This window comes from Nothobranchius furzeri, chromosome 4 (genome assembly GCF_043380555.1).
Source record: "Nothobranchius furzeri strain GRZ-AD chromosome 4, NfurGRZ-RIMD1, whole genome shotgun sequence".
Lineage (NCBI taxonomy): Eukaryota > Metazoa > Chordata > Actinopteri > Cyprinodontiformes > Nothobranchiidae > Nothobranchius > Nothobranchius furzeri.
Window position 1 is genome coordinate 85,454,984 of NC_091744.1, and position 24,944 is coordinate 85,479,927.

The 24,944-nt window shown below is 48.6% G+C and overlaps 2 protein-coding genes across 3 annotated transcripts; both read left to right on the forward strand.

The window, feature by feature from the left end:
- The first annotated feature begins 17,161 nt into the window (after window positions 1–17,161).
- LOC129153628 (uncharacterized) lies at window positions 17,162–18,442 on the forward strand. Its single transcript, XM_054733429.2, has one exon. It carries the CDS (start codon window positions 17,301–17,303, stop codon window positions 18,264–18,266), a length of 966 nt encoding a protein of 321 aa, XP_054589404.2. The 5' UTR covers window positions 17,162–17,300; the 3' UTR covers window positions 18,267–18,442.
- A 4,515-nt stretch (window positions 18,443–22,957) lies between these two features.
- LOC107388568 (uncharacterized) lies at window positions 22,958–24,721 on the forward strand. 2 transcript variants are annotated; one of them, XM_015964123.3, is made up of 4 exons: window positions 22,958–23,048; window positions 23,116–23,239; window positions 23,315–23,370; window positions 23,524–24,721. In XM_015964123.3, the coding sequence occupies exons 2-4, from the start codon at window positions 23,214–23,216 to the stop codon at window positions 24,564–24,566; spliced, it is 1,125 nt and encodes a 374-aa protein (XP_015819609.3). In that variant the 5' UTR covers window positions 22,958–23,048; window positions 23,116–23,213; the 3' UTR covers window positions 24,567–24,721. The 2 variants fall into 2 exon arrangements, with proteins under 2 accessions (XP_015819609.3, XP_015819610.3); XM_015964124.3 differs by having other exon boundaries at window positions 22,961–23,048; window positions 23,119–23,239.
- Window positions 24,722–24,944: the final 223 nt, after the last annotated feature.

Consider the following 24,944-nt stretch of genomic DNA (forward strand, 5'->3'; position numbering starts at 1 on the left):
GATACATGAACGTTATTTTAGTTTGAAATGTTACAGTAAAAGTGCTTGTATTGCGGTCTCGGCTCGTATGTTCGGCCGCGCTCGGTGTCGTACTTCTCCCGCTACGTTTCCCCCTGATTTTAATAGAAGTTTGTATTTTAGGAACAAAAGAGAAAACCACGGACTTTATTAAACTTAGGGCGGAGATGGACCACATGATCACCGGAGCAAAGTATTCGGCGGCTGTGGCATGGAGGTACAACAACATCTCATATTTTAAAAACTCGTTTGAGTTTAGTTTTTTCTGCGAAAACATGAAAGGAATAACCCGTCGTCCTCTTTTCTCTTCCTGTTTCTTTTCTTACATGTTTGTTAAGACTATTCTGGAGAAGATGGGCATCCAGGGGAAGGTGACAGCGATGACCAGCTTCTGGAGCTGATCAGGGAGGACATGAGGCTGCAGAGGGAGGCAGAGCAGCAGAGGGCCCAGGAGAGAAGGGAGAATTTTGACAGCTTTTTACTTTGCTAGAAAAAATGGTTAATAAAGATTAAACATGTACACATAAAATAAATATCTAAATAAAATCAGTTCTGCATTAAACACTTGAATTTTGTTTTTCTTTACAAATGAGAATTGTTTACTAGAGGGTATCTGTGTCAGACTCGAAGACTGGGTTCGGGAGTAAGAGCTTTTATTAGAGACTGCTGGCTGCAAGCGGTGCTGAAAAGGCTGACGGAAGGATGAGGTCTGAGTTAGAAAGGTGGAGGTTTAACTGTCTTAGCTTCTGAATACTCTGATCATGGAACACGGTGGAACGATGACTGAGTGAAGAGCCGGTGTGGCGTCTTCCATATATAGACATGGATGACGCAGGTGCAACGTGGAGGGAATCCCCGCGAGGGGCATGCTGGGTAATGGTCCGAGACAGAAGCCGGTCAGCTGGGAGAGCCCGGCCTGGGGGCTTGGACTCTGACAGGACCCCCCGGTCCAGGGACGGCTCCAGAAGTCCCCGGGCCACCTCGGTGGGCCCAGAAGTCCGAGATGAGGCCAGGGTCCAAGATGGAGCGGGCCGGCTCCCAGGAGCGTTCCTCTGGGCCGTAGTCCGCCCAATCCACAAGGTACTGCCAACCCCAACCCCGGCGGCGAGCGTCCAGAATGTGCCGGACGGTGTAGATGGGCTCACCGTCAAGGAAGCGGGCCGGCGGAGGCGCCGGAGCCCGAGGCGGCAGGAGTGAGGATTCCACATAAGGTTTGAGCCGGGAGGTGTGGAAGGTGGGATGGACGCGAAGGCTTGTAGGCAGCCGCAGCCGGTACGTGTCCGGGTTGATTACCTTCTGCACGGGGTAGGGTCCGAGGAACCGGGGAGCGAGCTTCCTGGAACCGGCGTGGACCCGGAGGCCTGCCGTGGACGCCCAGACCCTGTCCCCTGGAGCATAGGAGGAGCCCGGGCGGTGCCTGCGGAGGTGTTGGTGGGAGTAACGGGCGTTGGCCCGGGTGATGGAGGCCCGCGCCTTGATCCATGCATTTTTGCAGCGCCTCACCAGGGATTGAGCGGCCGACACCGCGACTTCGGGTTCCTGGTGGGCAAAGACCGGGGGCTGATAGCCATAGCAGACCTCGAAAGGGGACATCTGAGTGGCCGAGGAGGTTTGGAGATTATGAGACAGCTCCGCCCAGAGGAGGTACTTAGGCCACTGCGAGGGCTGCGCCGAAACAAAGCAGCGGAGGTACCGGCCCAACTGTTGGTTTGCCCGCTCCGTTTGACCATTGGTCTGTGGGTGGTAGCCCGAAGACAGGCTGACAGAGGCTCCCACTAGATGGCAGAAGGCTTTCCAGAAACGGGCCGTGAACTGGGGACCACGATCCGAGACCACGTCTACCGGGAACCCGTGGAGGCGCACCACGTTCTCCAGAAACAGTTCTGCAGTGCGTCGGGCCGAGGGGAGGCCCGGGAGGGCGATGAAGTGAACAGCCTTGGAAAACCGGTCAGTGACCGTCAGGATGGTGTTGAGGTCGTTGACCGGCGGGAGTCCCGTGACAAAGTCCAGCCCCACATGGGACCAGGGGCGGCTGGGCACCGGAAGAGGTCTGAGGGTGCCAACCGGAGCCTGGGTGGATGCCTTAGAGCGGGCGCAGACGTCACAAGCGCTCGTGTATTCCTTAACATCCCTCTCCATACGTGGCCACCAGAGAGCCCGTTTAAGGAACCTGAGAGTCCGAGAGAAGCCTGCGTGACCAGACAGGCGTGATGAGTGGGCCCAGGACAACGCTTCACTGCGACAGGCCGAGGGGACGTAGAGCCGACCGGCGGGGGTCTCTGGTGGCGCTGGGTCACCCTGGAGGGCGTTTTGGATGGCCTCCTCCAACGGCCACCCAAGGTGGGCCACAAAACGGTGCTCCGGGAGGATGGGCGCTGGCTCGGACGTGGGCGCTGAATGGGTGAACTGGCGGGAGAGGGCATCCGCCTTCTGGTTCTTTGTCCCGGGGCGATAAGCGAGATGGAACTCGTAGGGTTTGAAGAAGAGGGCCCAGCGTGCCTGGCGAGGATTTAACTGCTTGGCGGACCGTATGTGGGTTAGGTTCTGGTGGTCAGTCCAGATGGTGAACGGCTGAGTGGTGCCCAGAAGCCACTGCCTCCATTCCTCCAACGCCCATTTTATGGCTAGCAGTTCACGATCCCCCACGCCGTACTTCTGCTGGGTGGTGGAAAACTTCCTGGAGAAGTAGGCGCAGGGATGTAGCCTGTCGTCGGGGCCGCCTTGGGACAGGATGGCGCCGGCGCCGACATCCGAGGCGTCGACCTCGACCACAAAAGGGACTGCCTGGTCCGGGTGGCGCAGGATAGGAGCCGATGTGAAACGAGCGACTAGGTAGTGGAAGGCCCGAACGGCGTCTGGGGTGAGCCGGAACGGTTGACCAGGAGGGCACGGTCGGGTGAGAGAAGTGAGAGGTGCTACAATGGTGCTAAAGTCTTTGATAAATCGACGGTAGAAGTTGCAGAAACCCAGAAAACTCTGCAGTTGCTTTAGGCTGGTAGGTAGGGGCCAGTCCTTAACCGCCTGGACTTTCTGAGGGTCCATGGTTAGACCCTGATCTGAGATCAGGTAGCCCAGGAATGAAACGGACCTCTGGTGGAAGGAGCACTTCTCGGGCTTGCAGAACAGGTTGTTGTCCAGGAGCCGGGTCAGGACCGCGCGAACATGGTGGTGGTGTTCAGCCTCTGACTTGGAGTATATCAGGATGTCGTCCAGGTAGGCAAACACCCACCGTCCCAACATGTCACGGAGGACATCATTGATGAAGCGTTGGAAAACGGCGGGGCTATTGCACAGTCCGAAGGGCATGACCTGGTACTCCCAGTGACCGGTGGGGGTGATGAACGCCGTCTTCCACTCATCTCCAGCTTTGATACGGACCAGGTTGTAGGCGCTCCGGAGGTCCAGCTTGGTGAAAATCCACGCCTGGGAGATGGCATCCAGGGCGGACGTGAGGAGCGGCAGAGGATGGCGATCTCTGACTGTGATCTTGTTCAGTCCTCTGTAGTCAATACAGGGGCAGAGATCACCCTCCTTTTTCCTCACAAAGAAGAAGCCTGCAGCACCTGGGGACGACGAGGGTTGGATGAAACCCTGCTGGAGGGCCTGGTCGATATAGTCCTCCATAGCTCTGGACTCGGCGGGGGAGAGAGAAAAAAGGCGCCCCCGGGGTGGAATGGTTCCTGGCTGGAGCTTGATCTCCATGTCGTATGGACGGTGAGGCGGCAGTGCTGTGGCTCGCTGCTTATCGAACACCGCGGCCAGATCCCAATAGGGCGGTGGCAGATTGGGTGGCGCTGAACCGGAGCCACCTTCCGGGCAGTCAGGTCGAGGTGGAGGAGGAGAGAGGTGGGTCCGGCACTGGGCCCCCCATTCCAGAAGGCGAGCTTGGGACCAGGAGATACGTGGGTCGTGGAGGCGGAGCCAGGGAAACCCCAGGATCAGAGGAGAGGAGGGAGCACGGATAATCAGGAAATGGAGGGTCTCCCGGTGGCCCTGGACTGTCATCTGGAGAGACTGCGTTCGGTTTTGGACAGAGTAAGGCTGGAGGGGCCTGCCGTCCACCGTGGTCACTGGTACAACCCTCTCCAAGGGGGTAGTGGGGATCCGTAGGCGTTCAGCCAGATCCACATCCATAAAATTGTCAGCGGCCCCCGAGTCCACCAGCGCGTGCATCTGGAGCGAGGTCTCGCCATATTGGAGGGTGATGTGCAGAAGGAGCCGATTGGAAAGGGCAGGGGTTGGAGGTGACCCAGGCTGAGCGACCCCGAGACTCAGTGGGTTCCTTCGTTTCCCGAACGGAGGGGGCAGTTCATGCGTCTGTGGTCGGGGGAACCACAATAGGCGCAGAGGCCCTCGCGCCACCTTCGCTGTCTCTCCTCCGGAGGAAGGTGGCCCAGTTGCATGGGCTCCTCAGTGGCAACGGGTCCGGGAGTAGGCGTGGGGGGACGAGGAAAAAGTCCAGGCGCCCTGCTTGGGCCGAACCAAAACCCGCTGATCCATGCGCAACGCCAGATCCACAACTTCATCCAGGGTCTGGGGTAGCTCTTTTCCCGCCATCTCATCCCGGATGTAGGTTGCCAGTCCCTCCAAGAAGACGGCTCGGAGGGCAGAGTCATCCCACCGCAGCTTGGCGGAGATGGTGCGGAACTCCGACGCATATGCGCACACAGAGCGCTCCTTCTGGCGGAGTTTTAGGAGTCGTGTCTCTGCCCCCATTTCGCTGCTGGGTGGAACAAAAGTCTTTCTGAGAGCGGCCACGAATGCAGCGTAGTCGCTGCACTCCGGTGATTTGGAGTTGTAGAGCGCAGCAGCCCACTCTGCCGCGCGTCCGGAGAGCAGGAAGGTGAGCTGTGCCACCCGAGAGCGCGCAGTGGGGAAGCGTCCTGGGTGGCACTCGAACTGCATGTCGAGGGTAGCAAGCAGACCGTCTGGACTCCCCGTCTCTCCGTTCCACTTCTCCGGGAGACTGAAGTGTGGCTCTCCCGTTGGTGGAGTGAGGGCTTGCAACTGGAGCGCATGAACTGCTGCTGGAGAACCGTGACAGCAGTAGACATCTGCAGGGAGAGATCGGTCTGGGAGTTCAGCCTGGTGTTAAGCTGGTCGACCAGGGCGTGGAGCTGAACGTTCTCGCTAACAACCTGCTCCAACGTCCTCTTCATCTGCTCGAACTCCGCTGGATTAATGGACTCAGTCATCCTGTCAGACTCGAAGACTGGGTTCGGGAGTAAGAGCTTTTATTAGAGACTGCTGGCTGCAAGCGGTGCTGAAAAGGCTGACGGAAGGATGAGGTCTGAGTTAGAAAGGTGGAGGTTTAACTGTCTTAGCTTCTGAATACTCTGATCATGGAACACGGTGGAACGATGACTGAGTGAAGAGCCGGTGTGGCGTCTTCCATATATAGACATGGATGACGCAGGTGCACCGTGGAGGGAATCCCCGCGAGGGGCATGCTGGGTAATGGTCCGAGACAGAAGCCGGTCAGCTGGGAGAGTCCGGCCTGGGGGCTTGGACTCTGACAATCTGCTGGGTCTTAAAGTCTTAAAAGGTGATCAATCGGTTTTGGTCAAATTAAGACCCTTAGAAGGTATTAAAAACTATTATCACATCTTTGCTCAGGCTCAGCTTGTCTAAAGTATTTTCTCTGAATTAGCTCTCCAACAGTCAAGGAAATGATTAACCCCCAGAGACCCACGGTTGTAACATTACAACATCAGATTTAAGTCTACAAGAATAAACCTTCCCCATTTTTTTTCTTTTTAAAACCACATTAACATTGCTAATAGGTCCTATTGTTCAGTTCTGCAACACTATTGGCTGTTAAATAAGGTAAATAGGCCCGTTTATCTGGCCTCCTAGAACAACATGTGAAAGGTTAAAAAAAGATTTTGCAGTTGTTTTCTAAATTTGGGTTTCTGGGGGTTAAAAAGCTAAATAAAACGTCGAGCTCCATCGTTTAAAGTTCCTTCTCCCTTCTGCCCAGCGGTTCCACGGTTGCTAGGCGACGGAACGTTCGCCGAGGGAGTTCATGAAGGCTAGGCCTGTCCAAATTCACAGCCGTTAACATCCGGTCTACCCGGCCGACGGAGGACGCAGCCCACGTCGGCCGGGTGGGCTGGGTCCTTCGAAGGATGCAGACCCTGAATTGAGACACAGCCAGTGTATTTAACGCTGTCTGCGTCTCTGTTTGTTGTTGGGTCATTGTTTGTGTCACCCTTGTCTCGTTCCCCTCTCTAGATTTTGGTTTTGTTGTTGGGACTGTTTGATTTTTGTTTTTGGCTCCCTGCCTTTTTGGATTTATTCTTTAATAAAGGATTTTACGTTATTTCTCCACCCTGTTGTCATCTGGAATCTCTGCATCTTTGGGTCCTAACCTCCTCCTGGCTCCCAGCGTGACATTGCAGTTCAACGAATCCCTCAAATCATCTAATTTCATGTTTTCATTTTCATAACAAAACACACTTTATGAAATGCATCCAGGCTCAGACGACGAGTCCAGATAGGTCACACATTTAAACACGCTGCAGGTGATTGGTCCTGCAGGAGTAGTTACTTCATCCAGAGTCTGAGGCGTGCTTGAAGGATTTTACAGTCAGCAGTTGTCTTTGGCATCACCGTCTGAGCCGACTGTGTTTACTCAGTCAAAAAGAATCTGTGCCGGAAAAAGCGTCCGCCTCTGGTTTTCTCTCTCCATCTACCAGTTTTCTCTAGTTTCCTCTGCTTCACGTTAATTTTGACAATCCAGTTTACCTGAGAGGGGCCAATTCATTAGGAAACAAACAAGGCCGCAGGCTTACTGATTGTTTCTGAAGCTGCAGCAGAGTGGGATGGTGTCTTAAATAACAACATGAGAACCTGAGTTACTTTTAGGAGCCAAACCCTTTAAGATGTTGATTGTAACGGGATCGTCCCAGCTCCGTCTGCCTTTAGCTCCGTCAGTAACGTTGCTTAAGGGATCATCTGTGAAGCCGGAAACAGATTCAGGGGTGGACTGGCCTATCTGGCATTCTGGCACTGTCTCGGTGGACCGCTGAGCCAAGTGGGCCGCTTGCCCAGCTTGGGCCGACACGACTCCACAGTTGGTGATCTGCAGAACATTAGCTACATGGTAACCCGAAGCTGACAGAGTTTTTACAGGTGTTTTTAGTAAGAGAAACGCGGTAGAGCGATGACGTAGGAGTTGTTTTAACGCGTTAGCATGTAGCTAATGTCCCGCTGATCTCCGCCCGTGGAGAATGAGCTGATCTGGAAGGCCAGGGCTCCCGGTCGCAGCGGTCTGGCCCTGCTTGTAATTTAAAAGTCCCAGTCCATATTAGATCTCACATTCGGCCTAGAGACGAGTCCGCTGCCGGCAACACCCCCCACCCCCACCGCTCTCCCAATGGGGAGGGCCGACGACTCGTAAAAATGCCAGGGCCGAGTTTTGGTCCCAGTCCACCCCTGTTCACAACGTGGAGGCGCAGCCGGTGCTTTCACCGCATTCAAATGAGGATGACTGACGTTAGCGCCAGAGCTTTCAGATCATCTCATTTGAAAGGACGCGTTCTGGTAACTGAATTGTTAAACTTACTTTTTAACCAACAAGCCTTTACTTTAGCACCAATGTTGGAAGTACAAAACAACAAAATCAAAGGCAGAAGTGGCCGTGTGCCATTTAGAACTTCCTCGGATTACCTTTGTAAAACGTTTGCTGTGCTGCAGCGGGATTCTGAGCGGTTCCGGTTCGGTTCCACGCGCCGTCTCTGCGTCCAAAAATGTCCCTGCTGCACGGAAGAGATGCAGAACCTCAGCGAGTGCAGCCAGCCCACTGTGTGTGTGTGTGTGTGTGTGTGTGTGTGTGTGTGTGTGTGTGTGTGTGTGTGTGTGTGTGTGTGTGTGTGTCTGTGTGTGTGTGTGTGTGTGCTCCGAGTCCAGCGCTGTCTCAAACGGTCCTTCAGTGAGACGACAGCTTTTATCGGTTTTCCTGAGACCGCTTACACGTGCTGCCGTGGCTCAGAGGTTAGCTGCTCGTCTTTGTGTTTGGTGGTTTGTAGCGTCGACCCCGTCTTCTTACCATCATAATCTGTGCATGGGCCCGCAAACTAGTTTACTTTAAGCCACCAAAACTCAGCTTTTCCCTGATTCTGACCTTATTATAGTGCAACTTTTCAATGAAAGCCTCATTTTAGAAAATAAACCCTCCCACTGTCCTAATGGGTGTGACCCCGTGTGGAAAGTTGACCATTGAGCAGGATTGATGGTTTATCCCTTGAGGTCCACGTGGCAGGGGTGAGGTGGTGCTCACTCCTCACCCCTGCCACGTGGACCTCAAGGGATAAACCATCAATCCTGCTCAATGGTCAACTTTCCAGGTGGGGTCACACCCATTAGGACAGTGGGAGGGTTAAATCAGCTGCAGGTAAGAGACTGACTGATTATTTAAACTCCACAGAACCTCCCTATAAAAGTGGAACCCTAACAGTTTTCTGTCAGATTTTCACGGAGCAGCAGGCTTCGTCTCGACTCCATTTTTCAGATTCTGGACTTCGGTGCGTCTCTTCTTCAAGTCTTCATTATCCTTTTTACCTTCAATGTTTTGTCTACATGCAAAAGCGCATTCTTTGTTGATGTTTGTGGCATTTTAGGGATTTAAAAAGAGTATTTAAACTTTTACAAGTGATGCAGTTGTGTACAAAACTTGCAGATGAATTAAAGTCTATCCATGAGAGATGTGCAGCTTTAATCTGGTTTCATTCGGTGAATCCAGTCAAAGATAAACTACATGCAGTGAATAATTAAAAAGCCGAAAGCTCCAGTTCTATGAAAACACCAACGATCTTTCCCCGGGTCATTTCTCCACAGGTGACATTCTGCTCCTTTTACTTTCCAGATCTTTTCGTTTTGAGTCTTTTTCATGGAAAAACTCTTTAAAACTGGGTCATACAAAGTTTCCAACGTGAGACACAGTTTCAGCTCTTTAGCGGGAATAAAATCGTTTCCAGATGAAGTACTGAACGTTGAACCATTCTTGTGCATTTTTACACAAATCTTCCTCTTTCGACACAGCAAATGTGTTTTAGTAACACCAAAGGCTGAATATTTCCCAACCTGAGGCTTAAACACTGTCTCTGCCTTTATTTAGCTCACCTCTGGTCTATAAAAAGATCCCCAACACATCTTTGCCCCAGAGAGCGCACGAGGTGCTCGTTTTGTGAGCGCGGCTATTCCAAGCTCTGCATATTCATGATCTTTGGTGTGTTTGATGCTTATTATGGGCTGTTTGATGATTCTTTTACAAACACACTTAAAAAAAACACCATTTAGTCACGTCACGAGTTTAACCTGGAAATTCGTCGAAACACAGGAAATCCTGCTTTAAAAGCAAAAGGAAAGGCGAACTTGCCTTTTCTTTCTGGTTTACACGTTTTCACGTTACAAAATAATCCAACAGGTAAAAAAGCTGAAACACACAGAAAACAGTTTTAATCAATTTGAACTCATTTTTATCTGGAAAAAGAAAAGAGGTCCAAAAGACTGAAAGACAAAATAAGAGATAACGCTTACTGGTGGGGGGTGGGGTAGGGTGGTGACGTTTTGATGCTGGGACGTTGCAACTTTTTTCTCTTATTTTGAAGCTGAAACAGGGTTAAAGGTGTGGAATATTGGAAACCCATTTTTATTGAGTATTTCACGCCGGCTGATCATGAAAATAGTCTCCTACACCTACCTTCTGCATCAGCTTCTGACAGAAAACAGACGGTGAAACTCTAGGATAGAAAATCCTGACAGATCTACGTCACACTGTCACTTAACACTCACGGACTCACCCATCTGGACTCACGACGGGGAGGGCTGTTGTTGGTTTAACGTCCAGGTCTCAGCTAGTAGAAGCCAACAGTTAGCATTAGCAACTCCACCACACAGCAGAACTCCTCCAGGCTTGTGTTATTTGTGGAGATAAAACATCAACGTCGCAGAGCAAACGGAGTCAGTGCTAGAGTCGTGTTGCTGTTAGCCAATCAGAGGGGAGATGTCCACATATCAGGAGGCAAGACTCCAAATCTTGTCGTCTGAAGCTCAGCTCTGATGTGGCTCACTTCTTCATGAAACAAGCAAGAAAGGATAGAAACTTTGAAAAAACCACCTCCTGGCTGGCTCGCCATTATGTAACATTATTGATTTACATTTAATTAAGGACCACAAGACATTAAAATTTCATATCTAGTATGAAATCCATCTTGCGGACCACTGGACTAGTACCCTGACACAGCATGCAGAAGCTGATGTCAGTCACATTCTAATTCAATAGCTCTTCAGACTCACCTGGCTTTCTCATGGGGCAGGGCTATCCCGTTGGGCGTCAGTCCAGGTGCTGAGAGCTAGCCTTCATCATCAACTTACCTGTTGTGTCTCCAAATGACATTTACAGATTGAGATGTGGTGAATGTAGGTAACTGGGTTGACGACACTCATGTCAAGTTACATACGCCTCCGGTCGTCACGTTCCACGAGAACACGCCGCACGCGCACTTTTCTATTTTAAGAAACCCTAAAATCCATTAGTGGTTCCAGATTTGAACAGAAATCAAATGTAGTGGCTGCTGTTTGCAGGGTATCTGCAGGTCTAAGGGAGCCAAATTTAAGACTTTTTAAGACCTTTTTAAGGCCACTTTGACTAAATTTAAGCTATTTTTTAAAATGTAATTTAAACAATAATTTACAGCTATTGCCTGGAACCGGTGCTAACTACGTTGCGAACGTGGGATTAGCCATCCAGTTACCATAAAAGTTGCACGTCCCCATGGCGCAATCTCCCACTAGCTTAAACAGCTAATGTGCTCATCTAAAAAAGCCCCCTTTCACAACCAACTGAATGTGTATGGTTCCGCTTACGCCAACATCGTACACAAAAATGCTGAACACTAACTAGAAATTCATGAAAATTGAAATAAAATAATCTTGTTTATTGGGTCTTTGGTAATTTAAGACCTTTGGAAACTGTATTTAAGGAGTATTAGTAACTTTAAGGATTTTTAAGGCCTTAAATTTGGAAAAGCAAATTTAAGACTTTTTAAGACTTTTTAAGGACCCGCAGATACCCTGTGTTTGAAGCTTGCAGGGTGATGTTTAGAGGTTTACCCGAAACGTTCTTCTAGAACTAAAACCTGTGGTTCAGCCTTCCTCCTCCTTTAGCTTGCCTCTAAAAGACGGTAAAGATCAAAACACAACGACCATGAAAGCCTAACTGCTGCAGACACGACTCCGATCTGCTGTCGATCCCTCGCTCACTCAAGACAAGATCTTCCAGCTCCCTCGGCCACAAGCAGACAACCCATCCTCTTCTAACTCAGAAACGTGCCCTCAGATTTGGAGGGAAAATGAGAAATATTCATATCTTTCTTTTAATCAAAACATTCTGTTATTGTGGACCTCAACAGGTCTGAGTCTTGTCTGCTCGCAGGGAAATAAACTCACAGATTTGGCCTGCAGAGATCTGGAATGACACTGTGGGCAGACGCTGATGACTCTCCGTGCGACACGCTCCTCTTAAAGACACAAAACGCTGATGCAGATAGGTGTGCAAAATAGGAGTTTGGAAAGTAATTTCAGGACTGGGAAGGAAAATGGAAGAAATGAACAGGCCAGCTGGTGTCACTTGAGAAGAAAGTCTTACGAACAGCAGGAGAAATAAAAAGGAAGTTTCCTTGTGACGTGACTTTTAGCTTCAGACCTTCAGGATCTAATTTAAACTTCTTGTTGCTGAAGACAGAGACGTAGAAACTTCTGCTTTCATCTTATTTTCTATTGATTTTCTTTTTCAAATATTTGCTCAACAATCAGGAAAGTTATGATTCAATGCTAAAAAAACACACCCTGAATGAAATCCCTTTAATTATCCACCAAATCCAATGATTCCTGTGCTACAGATGCTTCGGTTGTGTCGTTTGTTCTACATGTTCTGCTGCACCATAACGATCTCTAAAGCCATTCGATCTCGGTGAGTCGGTTACATCCCCGACTCTCACTTAGCACAACCAGATGTTAGGGAAATTTGTTCAAAAGCGTAAGAAATCAGACATTTTGAGAAACTTTTTAACAAATTTCTAAAAAATGAATCAGTGATTTAGAGGAAGCAGGATTATGACATCATTCATATCATGACGTCATATATATATATATATGATTTATTTTTGTTACAAAACACACAATTAACTTAGAATATGTGATTATTGTTAATTTTATTTATTTATTTATTTTTTTAAATAAAAATTAAAAACATTGGGGAAAACTGGGAGGGTGGCGCCCTATCGCCCTCTACTGGCCAGCCGCCACTGGTTTTGGTGATGCTGGATCAAAACTGTTCAAAAGAAAGTTAAAATTGTTTGCTTGAATTTTTTCTGATGTTGTGTGAAATACAAGATGAGATGCCGAAGGCGTGTTTGGAGTAGGAATTAGCAGGTAATGTTTTCTTTTCCAGTCAGTGGCACTCAGCCGAACCTGCTCCGTAACAGGCTGGACGTTACCGCACTACGCTGCTAATCCTGCTCTGCAGAAAAGGATTCGGCTGTGCAGGGAGCAAAGCTAACTGGAAAACACATTCAAGCCATGCAAACAAGATCAAAGAGCTGAGATAAAGTAAAGAGAGTGAGATAGAACCACAGCAAGCCCCAGAGCTTATGACAACAACAGCCTCCCAAAGGTGTGTTTGCCAATATGTAAGAGCCATTAGCATCCTCAGCCTTCCGCGATGCTTAGCTGGCAAGGGGCGAGGATTTGGAAACTCTTCAAACCCTGAAGCCCTTGGCTAATTTTTGGAACTTCTGCCTGTAAAAGCAAACGCAATCAGTGAAAGCTTCTGAGTTGTGAAGGCAAATTGAACAGCCTTGGGCTTTTCTGCAGTGAGGAACTAATTTAAAACGAACCGGGCTATTGCAGCGGATGAGTTCTTCTTTACAAAACGAACACACAATGACTCGCTGTGGATGTGACACGCGTTGACATTCGTTCAGCGCGTTCATCACTAACGAGACGCGTCGGGTGTGGATGTAGAACATCACCAGCGTTGCTGAGAGAGCTGCAACATGCGAGAGAGCTCGTCAGAAAGTTTCAGCACCAGTGTGTCCATCATGGGTGTCCAGATCGGCTCCGAAGGCAGCGGGCTGAAACACTCTGACTGGACTTCCCTCAGCTGAGACTTGTATGTCCCAGTGTGCATGACAAAACCTGACAAGTCAACTCCAAACTTACAAATGTTTTAGACAGAAGGTTTCAAAGGGGAAAAAATGCAAAACAAGTAAAGCAGGCGAAAGTGAAGACGAGGAGAGAATCGCTTTTACCCAGAATGCCGTCTGGGAGCGAAGAATTTACAGTTTTGGTTCATCTTTCTGCAGCTTTTGTTAAGCCAGGCCTACGCTGTGCATTTTTTGGACCGTTCTGAGCCAGTTTTGCTTTCCTCTCATGCAAGAATCTTTGAGGGCATGGCGAGTTTTGCGTTGTGCAGTATACAGAGGGTAAAGCGAGAGGCGCTTAACACCTCACGACCAGCTCCTGATCAGGATTCGTACAGGCACGCGATATTTTGCTCATCCCTAGTGAGGGCATCCCACTGATGAAGCACGCCCTCGCTAACAACTTGTTTTTAGACTGAAAAACTCCGACAGCGGGGGGTTGAGGGTGGTGCCGTCTATCACTGCCTCAGCGCCGCTCTCTCGGTCCACCAGGCGACGCCTCTTTCAGAAGCGTTTTCCTAACAGGAAGTGTGGATGAAATGAGTCCCCACCCATGCCTTGACTCCCACTTTAAAAGGACTTTTTGGACTTTTGAATTTTTATGCTCACGATTGCCCCCTCAGGCCAAAAGTGTAACGGCAGCTTCAATAGTAGGCTCGTGCACGAGGCGCGCATGCTGTACGTGCACACTCCTTAATGAAAATAACAGCTGAGACAGTCCCGTGTGTGTGTGTGTGTGTGTGTGTGTGTGTGTGTGTGTGCGTGCGTGCGTGCGTGCGTGCGTGTGTGTGTATGTGTGTGTGTGTGTGTGTGTGTGTGTGTGTGTGTGTGTGTGTGTGTGTGTGTGTGTGTGTGTGTGTGCGTGCGTGCGTGCGTGCATGCGTGCGTGTGTGTGTGTGTGTGTATGTGTGTGTGGCCCGGAGGACAGGAGAACGTGCAGCTAATCAATTAAATAATTTGGTTCTGTAGCTTTCTCTTCAGCACAGCCGACAAAGGTTTATGATGGGTCAGTCCTCCTGCATGCTCAGATCATTCCCTTCCCTTGCTTGAAAAATTGTTCCAAAATGAAAGTTGAACCCACATCTTTTTTATCTGTGAATTCAATGCCGTTCTGTGAGTCTCAAATAAAAATTTGGGCATCTTACTGTAAAAGAATATACTATTAATGTAAAAAATAAACTCTAAATAAACTATGTTCACATCCAGAATCAAACCCAGGTCTTCTGCACGAGAGTCAGACATCTTACTAGGTGAGCTAAAGCGCCAGTGACGGCTTTTGTATCTGTAACTTTTATATCCTTGATGACAGCTGAAACGTCAAACCAAAGAACGGTTCGGAGTGAAAATGGCTATTTTGTTGCTAATTTGCAGGAAATATCTAGAAGAAAGTTCTACAGAAAGTAGCTAAGGTACTGCCATGGTTCGCCGCATGCTACAGCAGCGGGCTATCTAGGTGCGCACAGCGTCCCCCGCTCCCCTCCTCCTCCCCCTCCCCCTTGTCCGGAACTTTACCTCACCAGTCTGAAGCAGCCACCTTGTCCGTAACAATTCCGGACCTGTTACTAGGGGCTTCGTCCGGATAAATTCCGGAACACGTTATCCGGACGTTTGTATTCAGACACAAAGGTCTTACGGACAGAGTCCTGAACATTTCCGTTTTTCATGGCCTGTCTGAAGGGGGCTTTAGTGAGCTACACTCTAGTAACATTCACAGTATCTGTAACATTTATATCCTTGATGACAGCTGAAACAACGTCAAACCAAAGAACGGTTCGGAGCGAAAATGGCTATTTTGTTGCTAATTAGCAGGAAATATCTAGAAGAAAGTTCTACAGAAAGTAGCTAAGGGTCCTCAGAAATGTAGCTAGCTTTGTCACTAGGCGTTAGGAACAGCGACAAAGTGGCACTGCCTCTCTCTCTGCTGCTAAAGCTACGGATAGCAAATGCTACGGGCGATGCCTGAGCGTGAACGCGCATGAAGCAGCCTGCTCGACCCGAGCATCTCTCTTTTTCTGTGATTTTACAGAAAAACAGGCAATCACAGTAACAATGCCTGGGCTCATTCTACAGGACCAGGGCATTGCAGGAGAATGTATGAAGAAGACATTTATTATTTCTATACATGTTTTGGCTGTCACACTTCCATAATGCTCCTTTAATTAACCGACTCCATGACCCAGTGGAGACGTGTTTCAGTCTGGGTCAGATCATACCTTTCCAACCGAAGTTTCAGTTTCTTTATAAACCAGATCATGTCAAATTCTACCCATCTGTTATTCGCGGTAGAAGAAAAAGAAGAAGAAAAGATCATTTCTGTAGCGCCTCTCAAGATAAAAATCATGAGGCGCTTCACAAAAATAAAAAATGTAAAAGTACAAAAAAGAATTTAGAAACTGCTTAAAAATATATTTTTAATGAGCAAAGCTCTTTGGTACCCCAAAGCTCTGTTCTGGGTCCACCCCTGTTGCTGCTAGTGACCCTCTTGGACACATAATTAACATGTTTCACAAAGTTTCCCATCACGTTTATGCAACGTTTTGTATAATAATAATTATTATTATTTTGTTGTTGTTGTTGTTATTATTCTTGACAAGGGGACCCTCTGCAGAAACTCTGATCTCATTCTAAATGAGACTAACCTCTAACATTCACAAACTCTAGATGCTCTGGAACTGAACTTGTTTTCCTGCCACACCTTTTCCTGGCAGTAAAACACACTCTCAGCCTGGGGGCAGCTTGGAGCTCCAGGTTAGGGAGGTGAGGAGCTGACATCCCTGATAGCGACAGTGACGGTGGCTCACTCCCACAGATCTACACGAGGGAACTTTCACATGGTTTCAGGCTGAATGCTAAACGTGTGTGTTTGTGTGGGCAGAGCGCTTTTCCTGTGAGTTTATGTTCCACACCAGAAACTTTTATTTGCTACCTGTCAAGGGAAACCTCTCCATCCTAATGTGTGCATGAGTGTTTCTTCTTACTGTCCAGAGGTTAAGAAACGCAGAAGAAATGAGACAAAAGGCTCTTGACGTTTGTGTCGTATTCGCTGTGACGTGATGACACTTACCTTCTCGGGGTCGACCTTCGGCCCCGGTGCTGTCAGCGGGGGCTAAATCATAGCTTTGTCATCATTGATGTGCTTTCTCTGCATGAGCCTACAAAGTGATCACAGAGTGACTCATGTTGTCATCTGCAATAACGAGCATGTGCAATTTGTTAGTCCCCTCGTGACTTGACTGAATGTCTCCTGACAAATCTTACATAACGTTTTTCTTTTCTAAAGAAGAAACCAGAAGGTAAAAGAGTTGAGAAGCACTTCCTACAACTGGGAGGGAAACAGATTGCTCAAGTGTCAGTCAGAAGTGATCACACCTGTGTGAGGCGCAGCTTTCGCCAACTTGGACCCTTCTGCTCAACTTCTCGTTAAAATTTGAGATTGATAACACCTGCGAGACTCCTGTGGGTGGAAGGCATATGAAGGTGGCAGCATGAGATGTGCTGAGCTGTGAGAGGTGTTGTGTTTCTGGCTGGAGCAAGTGCTGGGTTTGTTTGCTCTCTGAGTCCAGAGACAAGCTCAGCACCTAGCTGGGACCTGCTGCAGTCATGGCTGCTCAGTTCTTTATCATAAGGTACTGATTTTTGGTATAAGATGGGTTTTTGCTTAATATCTGAAATGTGTCAAATTGTGTTACTATATCGGTTTTCTTCCCAGGATGTTGCTGCTCTTCTTGCTGATGTGTGTGAACTATTCCTCAGGTTTGGTCAAAGGTGAGTTTGAAATGAAATGTTTTCTGACTCAACCACTCGCCTGGTGGTGATAAACTGTGGAGCCATTCTTCACATCTGAGGATCTGAGTGTTATTGGATGACTTTTATTTGTCATACCAGAGTTGGGACGCCCTCAGCAACTAAAGAAACTCTGCTTGCCCAAAGATGGAGGTGATCCTCTCTCATCTGGAAAATTTAAGATCCATGCAAAATTTAATCGTCTTCCCTGGTCTGAGGAATGCAGTGATGGAGAAAAACCTGGTCTGGTAAAACCGAAACTTAAGTCCCCTCTTCTGGTTTCACGAGTGAGGGATGGAGACTGGCGTTGGCCAAGATTCTACCAGCGTCCCCAGAACCACCATAGCAGTCCAGGACCCCACCAGCTTCCCCAGCACCACCATGGCGGCCCAGGCCCCCACCAGCGTCCCCAGCACCAGCATGGCGGCCCAGGCCCCCACCAGCGTCCCCAGCACCAGCATGGCGGCCCAGGCCCCCACCAGCGTCCCCAGAACCACCATAGCAGTCCAGGACCCCACCAGCTTCCCCAGCACCACCATGGCGGCCCAGGCCCCCACCAGCGTCCCCAGCACCAGCATGGCGGCCCAGGCCCCCACCAGCGTCCCCAGCACCAGCATGGCGGCCCAGGCCCCCACCAGCGTCCCCAGCACCAGCATGGCGGCCCAGGACCCCGCGAGCGTCCCCAGCACCAGCATGGCGGCCCAGGACCCCGCCAGCGTCCCCAGCACCAGCATGGCGGCCCAGGACCCCGCCAGCGTCCCCAGCACCAGCATGGCGGCCCAGGACCCCGCCAGCGTCCCCAGCACCAGCATGGCGGCCCAGGACCCCGCCAGCGTCCCCAGCACCAGCATGGCGGCCCAGGACCCCGCCAGCGTCCCCAGCACCAGCATGGCGGCCCAGGACCCCGCCAGCGTCCCCAGCACCAGCATGGCGGCCCAGGACCCCGCCAGCGTCCCCAGCACCAGCATGGCGGCCCAGGCCCCCGCCAGCGTTCCCAGCACCAGCATGGCGGCCCAGGCCCCCGCCAGCTTCCCCAGCACAAGCATGGCGGCCCAGGCCCCCTCAAGCATGGCGGCCCAGGCCCCCTCAAGCATGGCGGCCCAGGCCCCCACAAGCGTCGCCAGCACCAGCATGGCGGCCCAGGCCCCCACCACAACTCTAAAACTAGTCCATCAAACACCTCCAGTCAGCTTGGTGCTCTCCAGCATGAATCTGATAATCAAAAGCAAGGATGAGTACCGGATTAAATGGTCCTGTTGACTAATGGACTAAAAGGGGATCAGAACTGAAGGTCATGTGCCTGAAGGTTTCAAAACCTTTCCATACAACCATCAAACCTCATCCTGAGCTCCATGAGCCTCTGCTTCTTGGCTGGAATCACAGGAGACAATGGGATAGAGTTAATATGCATCCTGTTAATAAATGATAAATTCTGACCATTTGCTGTCATTTAATGAGCTTTTTCCCAGTTCACACTGTCGACACTTCCTGTGAACACTAGTAAAGTTCACTAGTGTCATTCAAGTGTGTGTGTGTGTGTTGGGGGGGGGGGGGGGGAAAGAGGATTTCTGATGTCAATATGGCTTTGATGTAGAAAAATGGGTTTAAAAACAAAAGGAAGAAAAAATTCTGGAAAGTACAGTCTCGGCCCAGAAAAGGGTGAGGGGCTTTCTGGACCACTTTTCTTATAAGGAACTAAACACTCAAATGCCATAAGATCATCTTAATGTTAAGCATACATAAACTGTAAAACTTGGGCGAGACAGTCTTGTTCGAGTTTCCATGGCTTAACTACCCCAGCAGCATCACTCTGACCCTTAGTAACTAAAATCTGCAGCGATCCAGCTGATCGCCTGCAACACGGCTGACATGTTGCCTTCAGTGGGCTTTACAATAATCCAGTGAAAGGTGTAGTCTGATGTGTTTGCGCCCCCTGCTGGATTAATTTTTACAAGTCACAATAGACTACATCAGGTTGCATTTTACCTTATTTAATATGAACAGTGCTGTTGGGAATTCAGCCTGAGCAATAAAGGTTAAACAAGCAGCTTGGTGGATCACTTACCGGGAGCAGCCATGTTGGGAATGTTGATAACCAAATTTGAGTGGCCTGTAGTGGCATAATAATCCAGTAGGGGGCATACACATCAGATTATACCAAAGAATTTTAAGGCAAATATGGGTTAGGGTTAGATGAAGGTCTCTGAATCTCATGTAGCAAACATACCAATGGCATTGTAGGGTTTAAGTGTCTTGTTGGCTGTAAAATGGTTCAGAATGATGTGATGGGATTATCATCCTCCAAAAGCCTGTTTCAGATGAATCCGTCATTTGCTAACGGGTCCAAGTGTTCTTTAGGATCAGCCTGCCAGCATCGTTTTGAAGCTGATGATGCAGACAGCGCTGTGCTCTGTGAAATCAATCTCATTCATCAAGCAAGAGGTTACCTGCCACACCCTGTCACCGCCTCACATCCTCAGGTGTAAATCTACTGACCAATAAAAACAGGGGCCATTAACAAGTGAAAATTGTGAGGAGATCCATCATCGTTTCGTCAGACAGGAGCGTCCTCAGATCATCGCAGAAAGCAGGACCAAGGCTGGCGATCAGTCCCTGACGCACCAGCAGCTCAGCTTGGGGTGACTCAAGTTGCCTCACCGAAGTCAAATCCTGGTTTTCTTCTAACTTTCTACAGCATAACAGCAATAAGACTGAGATCCTCCTCATTGGCACCAAGTCATCTCTATCTAAGACCAGTTCCTTCTCACTCAGCTTCGACGACACCACACTCCTCCCCACCGCCAAAGCTAAGAGCTTGGGTGTCATCTTAGACAACACCTTATCCTTCATTCCTCATATTAACAACACAATAAAAACGGCTTATTTTCATCTTCGTAATGTCAGTCGGCTCCGCCCCTCCCTCAGTCAACACTCCACTGATATTTTGGTCCACAGCCTGGTCACCAGTCGCATTGATTACCGTAATGCCCTCCTCTCCGGTCTCCCTCTAAAATCACTCAACAAACTACAGTTAGTCCAAAATTCAGCTGCCTGGATAATCACCAAGACCTCCACTTTTGATCACATCACCCCGGTCCTGCAACAACTTCACTGGCTCCCTGTCAAATACAGAATTGACTATAAGATACTTCTTCATGCCTTTAAAGCCATCCATAATCTCGCTCCCCCATATCTTTCTAATCTCCTCCACATTGTCACTCCCACTCGCTCTCTCCGATCATCATCTTCACCTTCCCTGTCGGTTCCTCGCACTCGTCTCTGTACTATGGGAGCCAGAGCTTTCAGCCACTCAGCTCCAAAACTCTGGAACGCTCTGCCGCCTGACCTCCGCAATATAAACTCCTTCTCAACCTTCAAGTCTCAACTCAAAACTCACACGTTCCGCCTGGCTTACTCACTGTAACTGTCCTCCTTCCATCGACTCTTTTTAGTCTATTATCCATTGCACTGCTCCGACTCTACCCTTGGAAATTACTCTTAGCATTTATTTCTTGTTGTTTGTAGTGCTTGCTGTTCCTTATATTTTGTCTTGTACAGTGACCTTGAGAGCTTTGAAAGGCGCTTGAAATAAAATGTATTATTGTTATTATTATTATTATTATTATTATTATTATTATTATTATTATTATATTATTATATTATTATTATTATTATTATTATTATTATTATTGCTGGAGTACCACAGCATCCATTAGTGTGGAAAAAAATTTTCAAGCATTTTGAGCCCAAACCAGTTGCTTTGATAATCCTGAATGTCTAAAATGAACCACAGTTGGTAGCACTGTTGTCTCTCAGCAAAAGGTTGCAGGTTCAAATCCTGGCTGTGGCCTTTGTGTGTGTGCTTGTTTTTGTTCTCTTCATGCATGTGTTGGTTTTCTCTCAGTGTTCCAGTTTCCTCCCACAGACCATAAACACACATGTTTAGGTTAAAATGCAGAACTTCAGCAAAATGATTAAACATAACCCACCTCTACGAGGATTCAGTTTGAGTTTGTTTTTTTTAACAATGTCACTGATCTCATGAGAAGCACCAGATTAGAGCTAAGCTGCTAGTTTTCATCTTTAGTCCTGTTAGCATCATCACTACTGATCTCATTACTCCAGACAGGTCGTAACCTTTAACTAAAATCCTGAGCAACTCCTGCAAAAGTCGACACAAGTAGTAGAAATCTGAATTTAGAAATTTAGGAAAACAAAGCAAAGCCATGACGGATACAAGTGGCTGGAATGAGTTTTCTCTGCAGGGTGGCTGGCTCTCACTTAGAGATAGGGTGAGAAGCTTAGTCATCCGGGAGGGGCTTGGAGTAGATCCGCTGCTCCAAGTCGAGAGGAGCCAGTTGAGGTGGCTTGGGTATCTAGTTAGGATGCCTCCTAGATGCCTCACTTGTGAGGTTTTCTGGGCTCGTCCAACTGGAAGGAGACCCAAAGGAAGACCCAGGACACGCTGGAGAGACTATGTCTCTCACCTGGCCAGGGAACGCCTTAGGATTCCCCCGGAGGAGCTGGCCCAAGTGGCTGGGCAGAGGGAAGTCTGGGCCTTCCTGCTTGGGCTGCTGCCCCCGCAATCCGACCCCGGGTAAGCAGCCGAAAATGGATGGATGGGTGGATAAAGATGAAAGAGCAGATCAAACAACTAAAAACATGAAACAATAAATACAAAGTTAAATCCCTTCTGAATAAGCTCTTGTAGAATAAAAACCTGTGGCAGGCTACTGAAGTAGAGCTTACCACAGTCAAAACACCATAAAAGCCCCAGAGAGATCCCTGGACAAAGGCCAGTTTGAAATCGTGGGTTTTGGGGCGGATTTAAAACGTGCTAGCGAGGGAGCCAGACACACAGACAGAGGGAGAGTGTTTTAGCCTGCTCACCGCCGGATTGGTGCTTCATTAAAGAAACAGAGTAAATGCTGATTCGCAGAGCGTAGGGGTCTTGGTGGAACATGCTAGTTTAGCAGTTCAGACAGGTAGAGGTTGGTTAATAAGGGCTTTGAAGGTAAAAGAAGTACTTGAAGAATTGGACCATAAGCCACAGGCAGCCAGTGCAACTCTGCCAAACACAGGGGTGATACGATTCCTTCGGAGCGACACTTATTCGATCTTGTTGGACTAAGGCCTAGTCCACACGTAGCCGGGGTTTTTTAAAAACGAATATCCGCCCCTCCAAAAACTTGCATCCACACCACCGCGTTTTTAAAAAAAACTCTGTCCACACGTACCCGGATAAATACGTTGTTAAGGACATGCCAGACCTGTAGGCGGCAGTACTTCCCCCGTTCTTAACCTCGTCCGTCGTCTGTGGTCTTCTGCAAGGAGCAGTAATTCCGCTTGCAAAAACAAACAAGCAGAAAGCGCTTGGACAATTGATGGATCGGGTAGTGACAGAGCGCAGCTCTGAAGGCTTCCATGATGCCGGCTAGTGTAAACACAGGTCGCACACGTGATGTCAGCATTTTTTGTCGCGGAAAGTGACGTTGCGGACCTTAAAACTCCGGTTTTGTCCGTCCACACGCAGACACCCAAAACGGAGAAAACGCAGATCTTCACTTTGGCCGGAGTTTTTAAAAAGATCCGTTTTCGTGTGGATGACAGGCCAAAACGTAGGAAAATATCTACGTTTTGGCAGATCCCCGGCTACGTGTGGACAGGGCCTAAAGGTGACCAAAACATGCGACATTTACCTTTTGCAAGGTAAATGCATGAAACAGTGCAACAGTTTTTGTTTTCAGAGTCAGAAAAGCTCTGCAGCAAGACAAACAAAACACACGCATGAACAAAGTGACGCAAGAGGCATGAGTAAATAAATAAATAAATACATCTTCTGTAACATTTCTCCAGTAACTCCTGGAGGTAAAAAACACCTCCATTCTCACTGATCTGAACTCTCTCTCTCCACCTGGACAATCAAACCAAGTGATCCCACCTGTCTAGGTGGAGTCTGTGGGAGGATTTAGGCCTGGTGTCTGCCTCCTTTGGATGTTTCGCTGATGTGCGTGATTGGTCACACCTGAGAGCCACCTTCAGGTAAGCAGTCAAACATAAAACAGCAGAGCACTTTATGGATTCTGTCATTCATAATTTTGCTTGGCAGCAGCAGCACCATCAGCAGCTAGTGGGTCTGTTTGTGGAGGCTGGCAAAGTAAAAGCAGGTCAGCTTTGGTAGCTGGAGGTGTGAGAGCTGCAGCAGCCATGCTTGCTGGATTCCTAATTACAAGGTACTGGGATTAAATACAAAATAAAAGGCTGGATTTCCAGTAAAAAAAAATTGAGCTATTTGCTTTTTTTTCCAGACTATTGCTGGTTTGCTTGTTGAGTGATGTCAACTACAAGTCTGTTTTTGCATCAGGTGAGTTTGAATTGATCTTTCTAATCTGAAATCTCTAAATCTGACCTTTAAAAAGATCTACCTGAATCCCATCTTAAAAGTGAATGTTGTGGAAAAGGCTAATTAACATTTCTTAACATTCCCTAACCCTAATCTTGATAATTTTGTTGACAGCTCAACAGGTAGTGCATCCTCGGGTGTGGCAAGGTGCCCAGGCCCCGCATGACTACCTGATTCCTCACCATGTCCACCAGGTGCAGGCTCCTGAAGCTCAGGAGAACCCCTGGTTAAAGCTGGTGGAGAGTCTCGTGAAAGACCATCAGAGCCCAAAATCTCCGAATATAAAAAAGCAGCCAGCTAAATATCCAGCTGGGCTGGTGGCCTCACCAGCACAACCGGGTGTGGAGCCCAAGAAAATCGAACTCGACATAAACATACCTCTGCACTACATCTTCAAAGGATTTTCCCCGTTAAAAGATCTCAAACGGCTTCATGATGTAAAAGATTTTTATTTGTCTCAAAGCAGAGTTCCACATCTGGAAGACATAAGCATTCCCACCAGGTCTGACCAGAGGGGTTTAATCAACCCTTTGAAAAGAAAAAGCACCAGTGAAAACCCGGGTTTTCACATCAAACCGACCGCTCCCATCCAGAACCTTCGAGACAAGGGTTTGAATCTGCACAGACTGGGACAAATGTACCAAGACCAGCTGGAACTAGTCAAACGAGGCTTACCTGAGACTGTGCCCAATTGGCCAATCTTGCATCATGTTGTCAGACCCCATCATGGTAAAGTCCAAAACCTACAGACCCCAGAATCCTCGTGCTGCCACCAAGCCCAGCTTCAGCGTCATTGGACCCTCCTCCGTAATTTTCTCTTTCCTCAGACCCCCCGTGATCCTTCTGCAGGATCCCAGCAGGTCCTCGCAAGACCCAATCTTCCTCGGGTACTCTTCAGTCCTCCAGCTAACCCAAATCCTGCTCCAGCACAACGCTGGACAGAACGGGCTCCACCAGAGCTGCAAGGTTTTCAACAGTCTGCAGGCCTGCAGAGTCTAAACTATCAAAACAAACCGCAGATCGTGGTTCCAGATCGAAACCGGCCGCCTGACAACTCCATGGTGAATCCACAATTCAACCCCCGAGCATCTCTATGCTCTCAAAGGCAGAACAAGCCAATCCAGTGGTTAACGTGCCCGAGGTTCTACGAGAAGTAGTATCCTGCACCTTCAGAGCTCCAGCTGAAAATGGTCCACAGAGTAGACGGAGGAAATCTGGGCAAAGGACAGATGAACTTTTAAACTCATGTTTGCAATAATAAACTTCATCTCTGAATATTTCAAACCTGGCTCATTAATACAAGTTCTCAAGATCGCATCTTAAGTTGTAATAAATGGATTTTGGTTTAGAAGCTGTCTCCTGTACTTCTGTTGGACTGTTGCAACAAATGGTTTCCAAATGAAAGTTTAAGGACTTCAGATGCCAGTTGTAAGGATAAGAACTGGAAAATCAATAAAGTGGCTTGTTTTGGGGACATGGTTGACTGCAGAACGTATGAAATGGATGATTCAGAAGTGTGAACATTCCGCATGACC

What these genes read in the sequence shown, in the direction of transcription:
- LOC129153628 (XM_054733429.2), top strand. Translation starts at nt 17,301, where the DNA reads ATGGAGACTGGCGTTGGCCAAGATTCTACCAGCGTCCCCAGAACCACC.
- LOC107388568 (XM_015964123.3), top strand. Translation starts at nt 23,214, where the DNA reads ATGCTTGCTGGATTCCTAATTACAAG. An exon ending in GCTGGATTCCTAATTACAAG is followed by an intron (nt 23,240 to 23,314) that starts GTACTGGGATTA and finishes TTTTTTTTCCAG; the next exon opens with ACTATTGCTGGTTTGCTTGT. An exon ending in CAAGTCTGTTTTTGCATCAG is followed by an intron (nt 23,371 to 23,523) that starts GTGAGTTTGAAT and finishes TTTTGTTGACAG; the next exon opens with CTCAACAGGTAGTGCATCCT.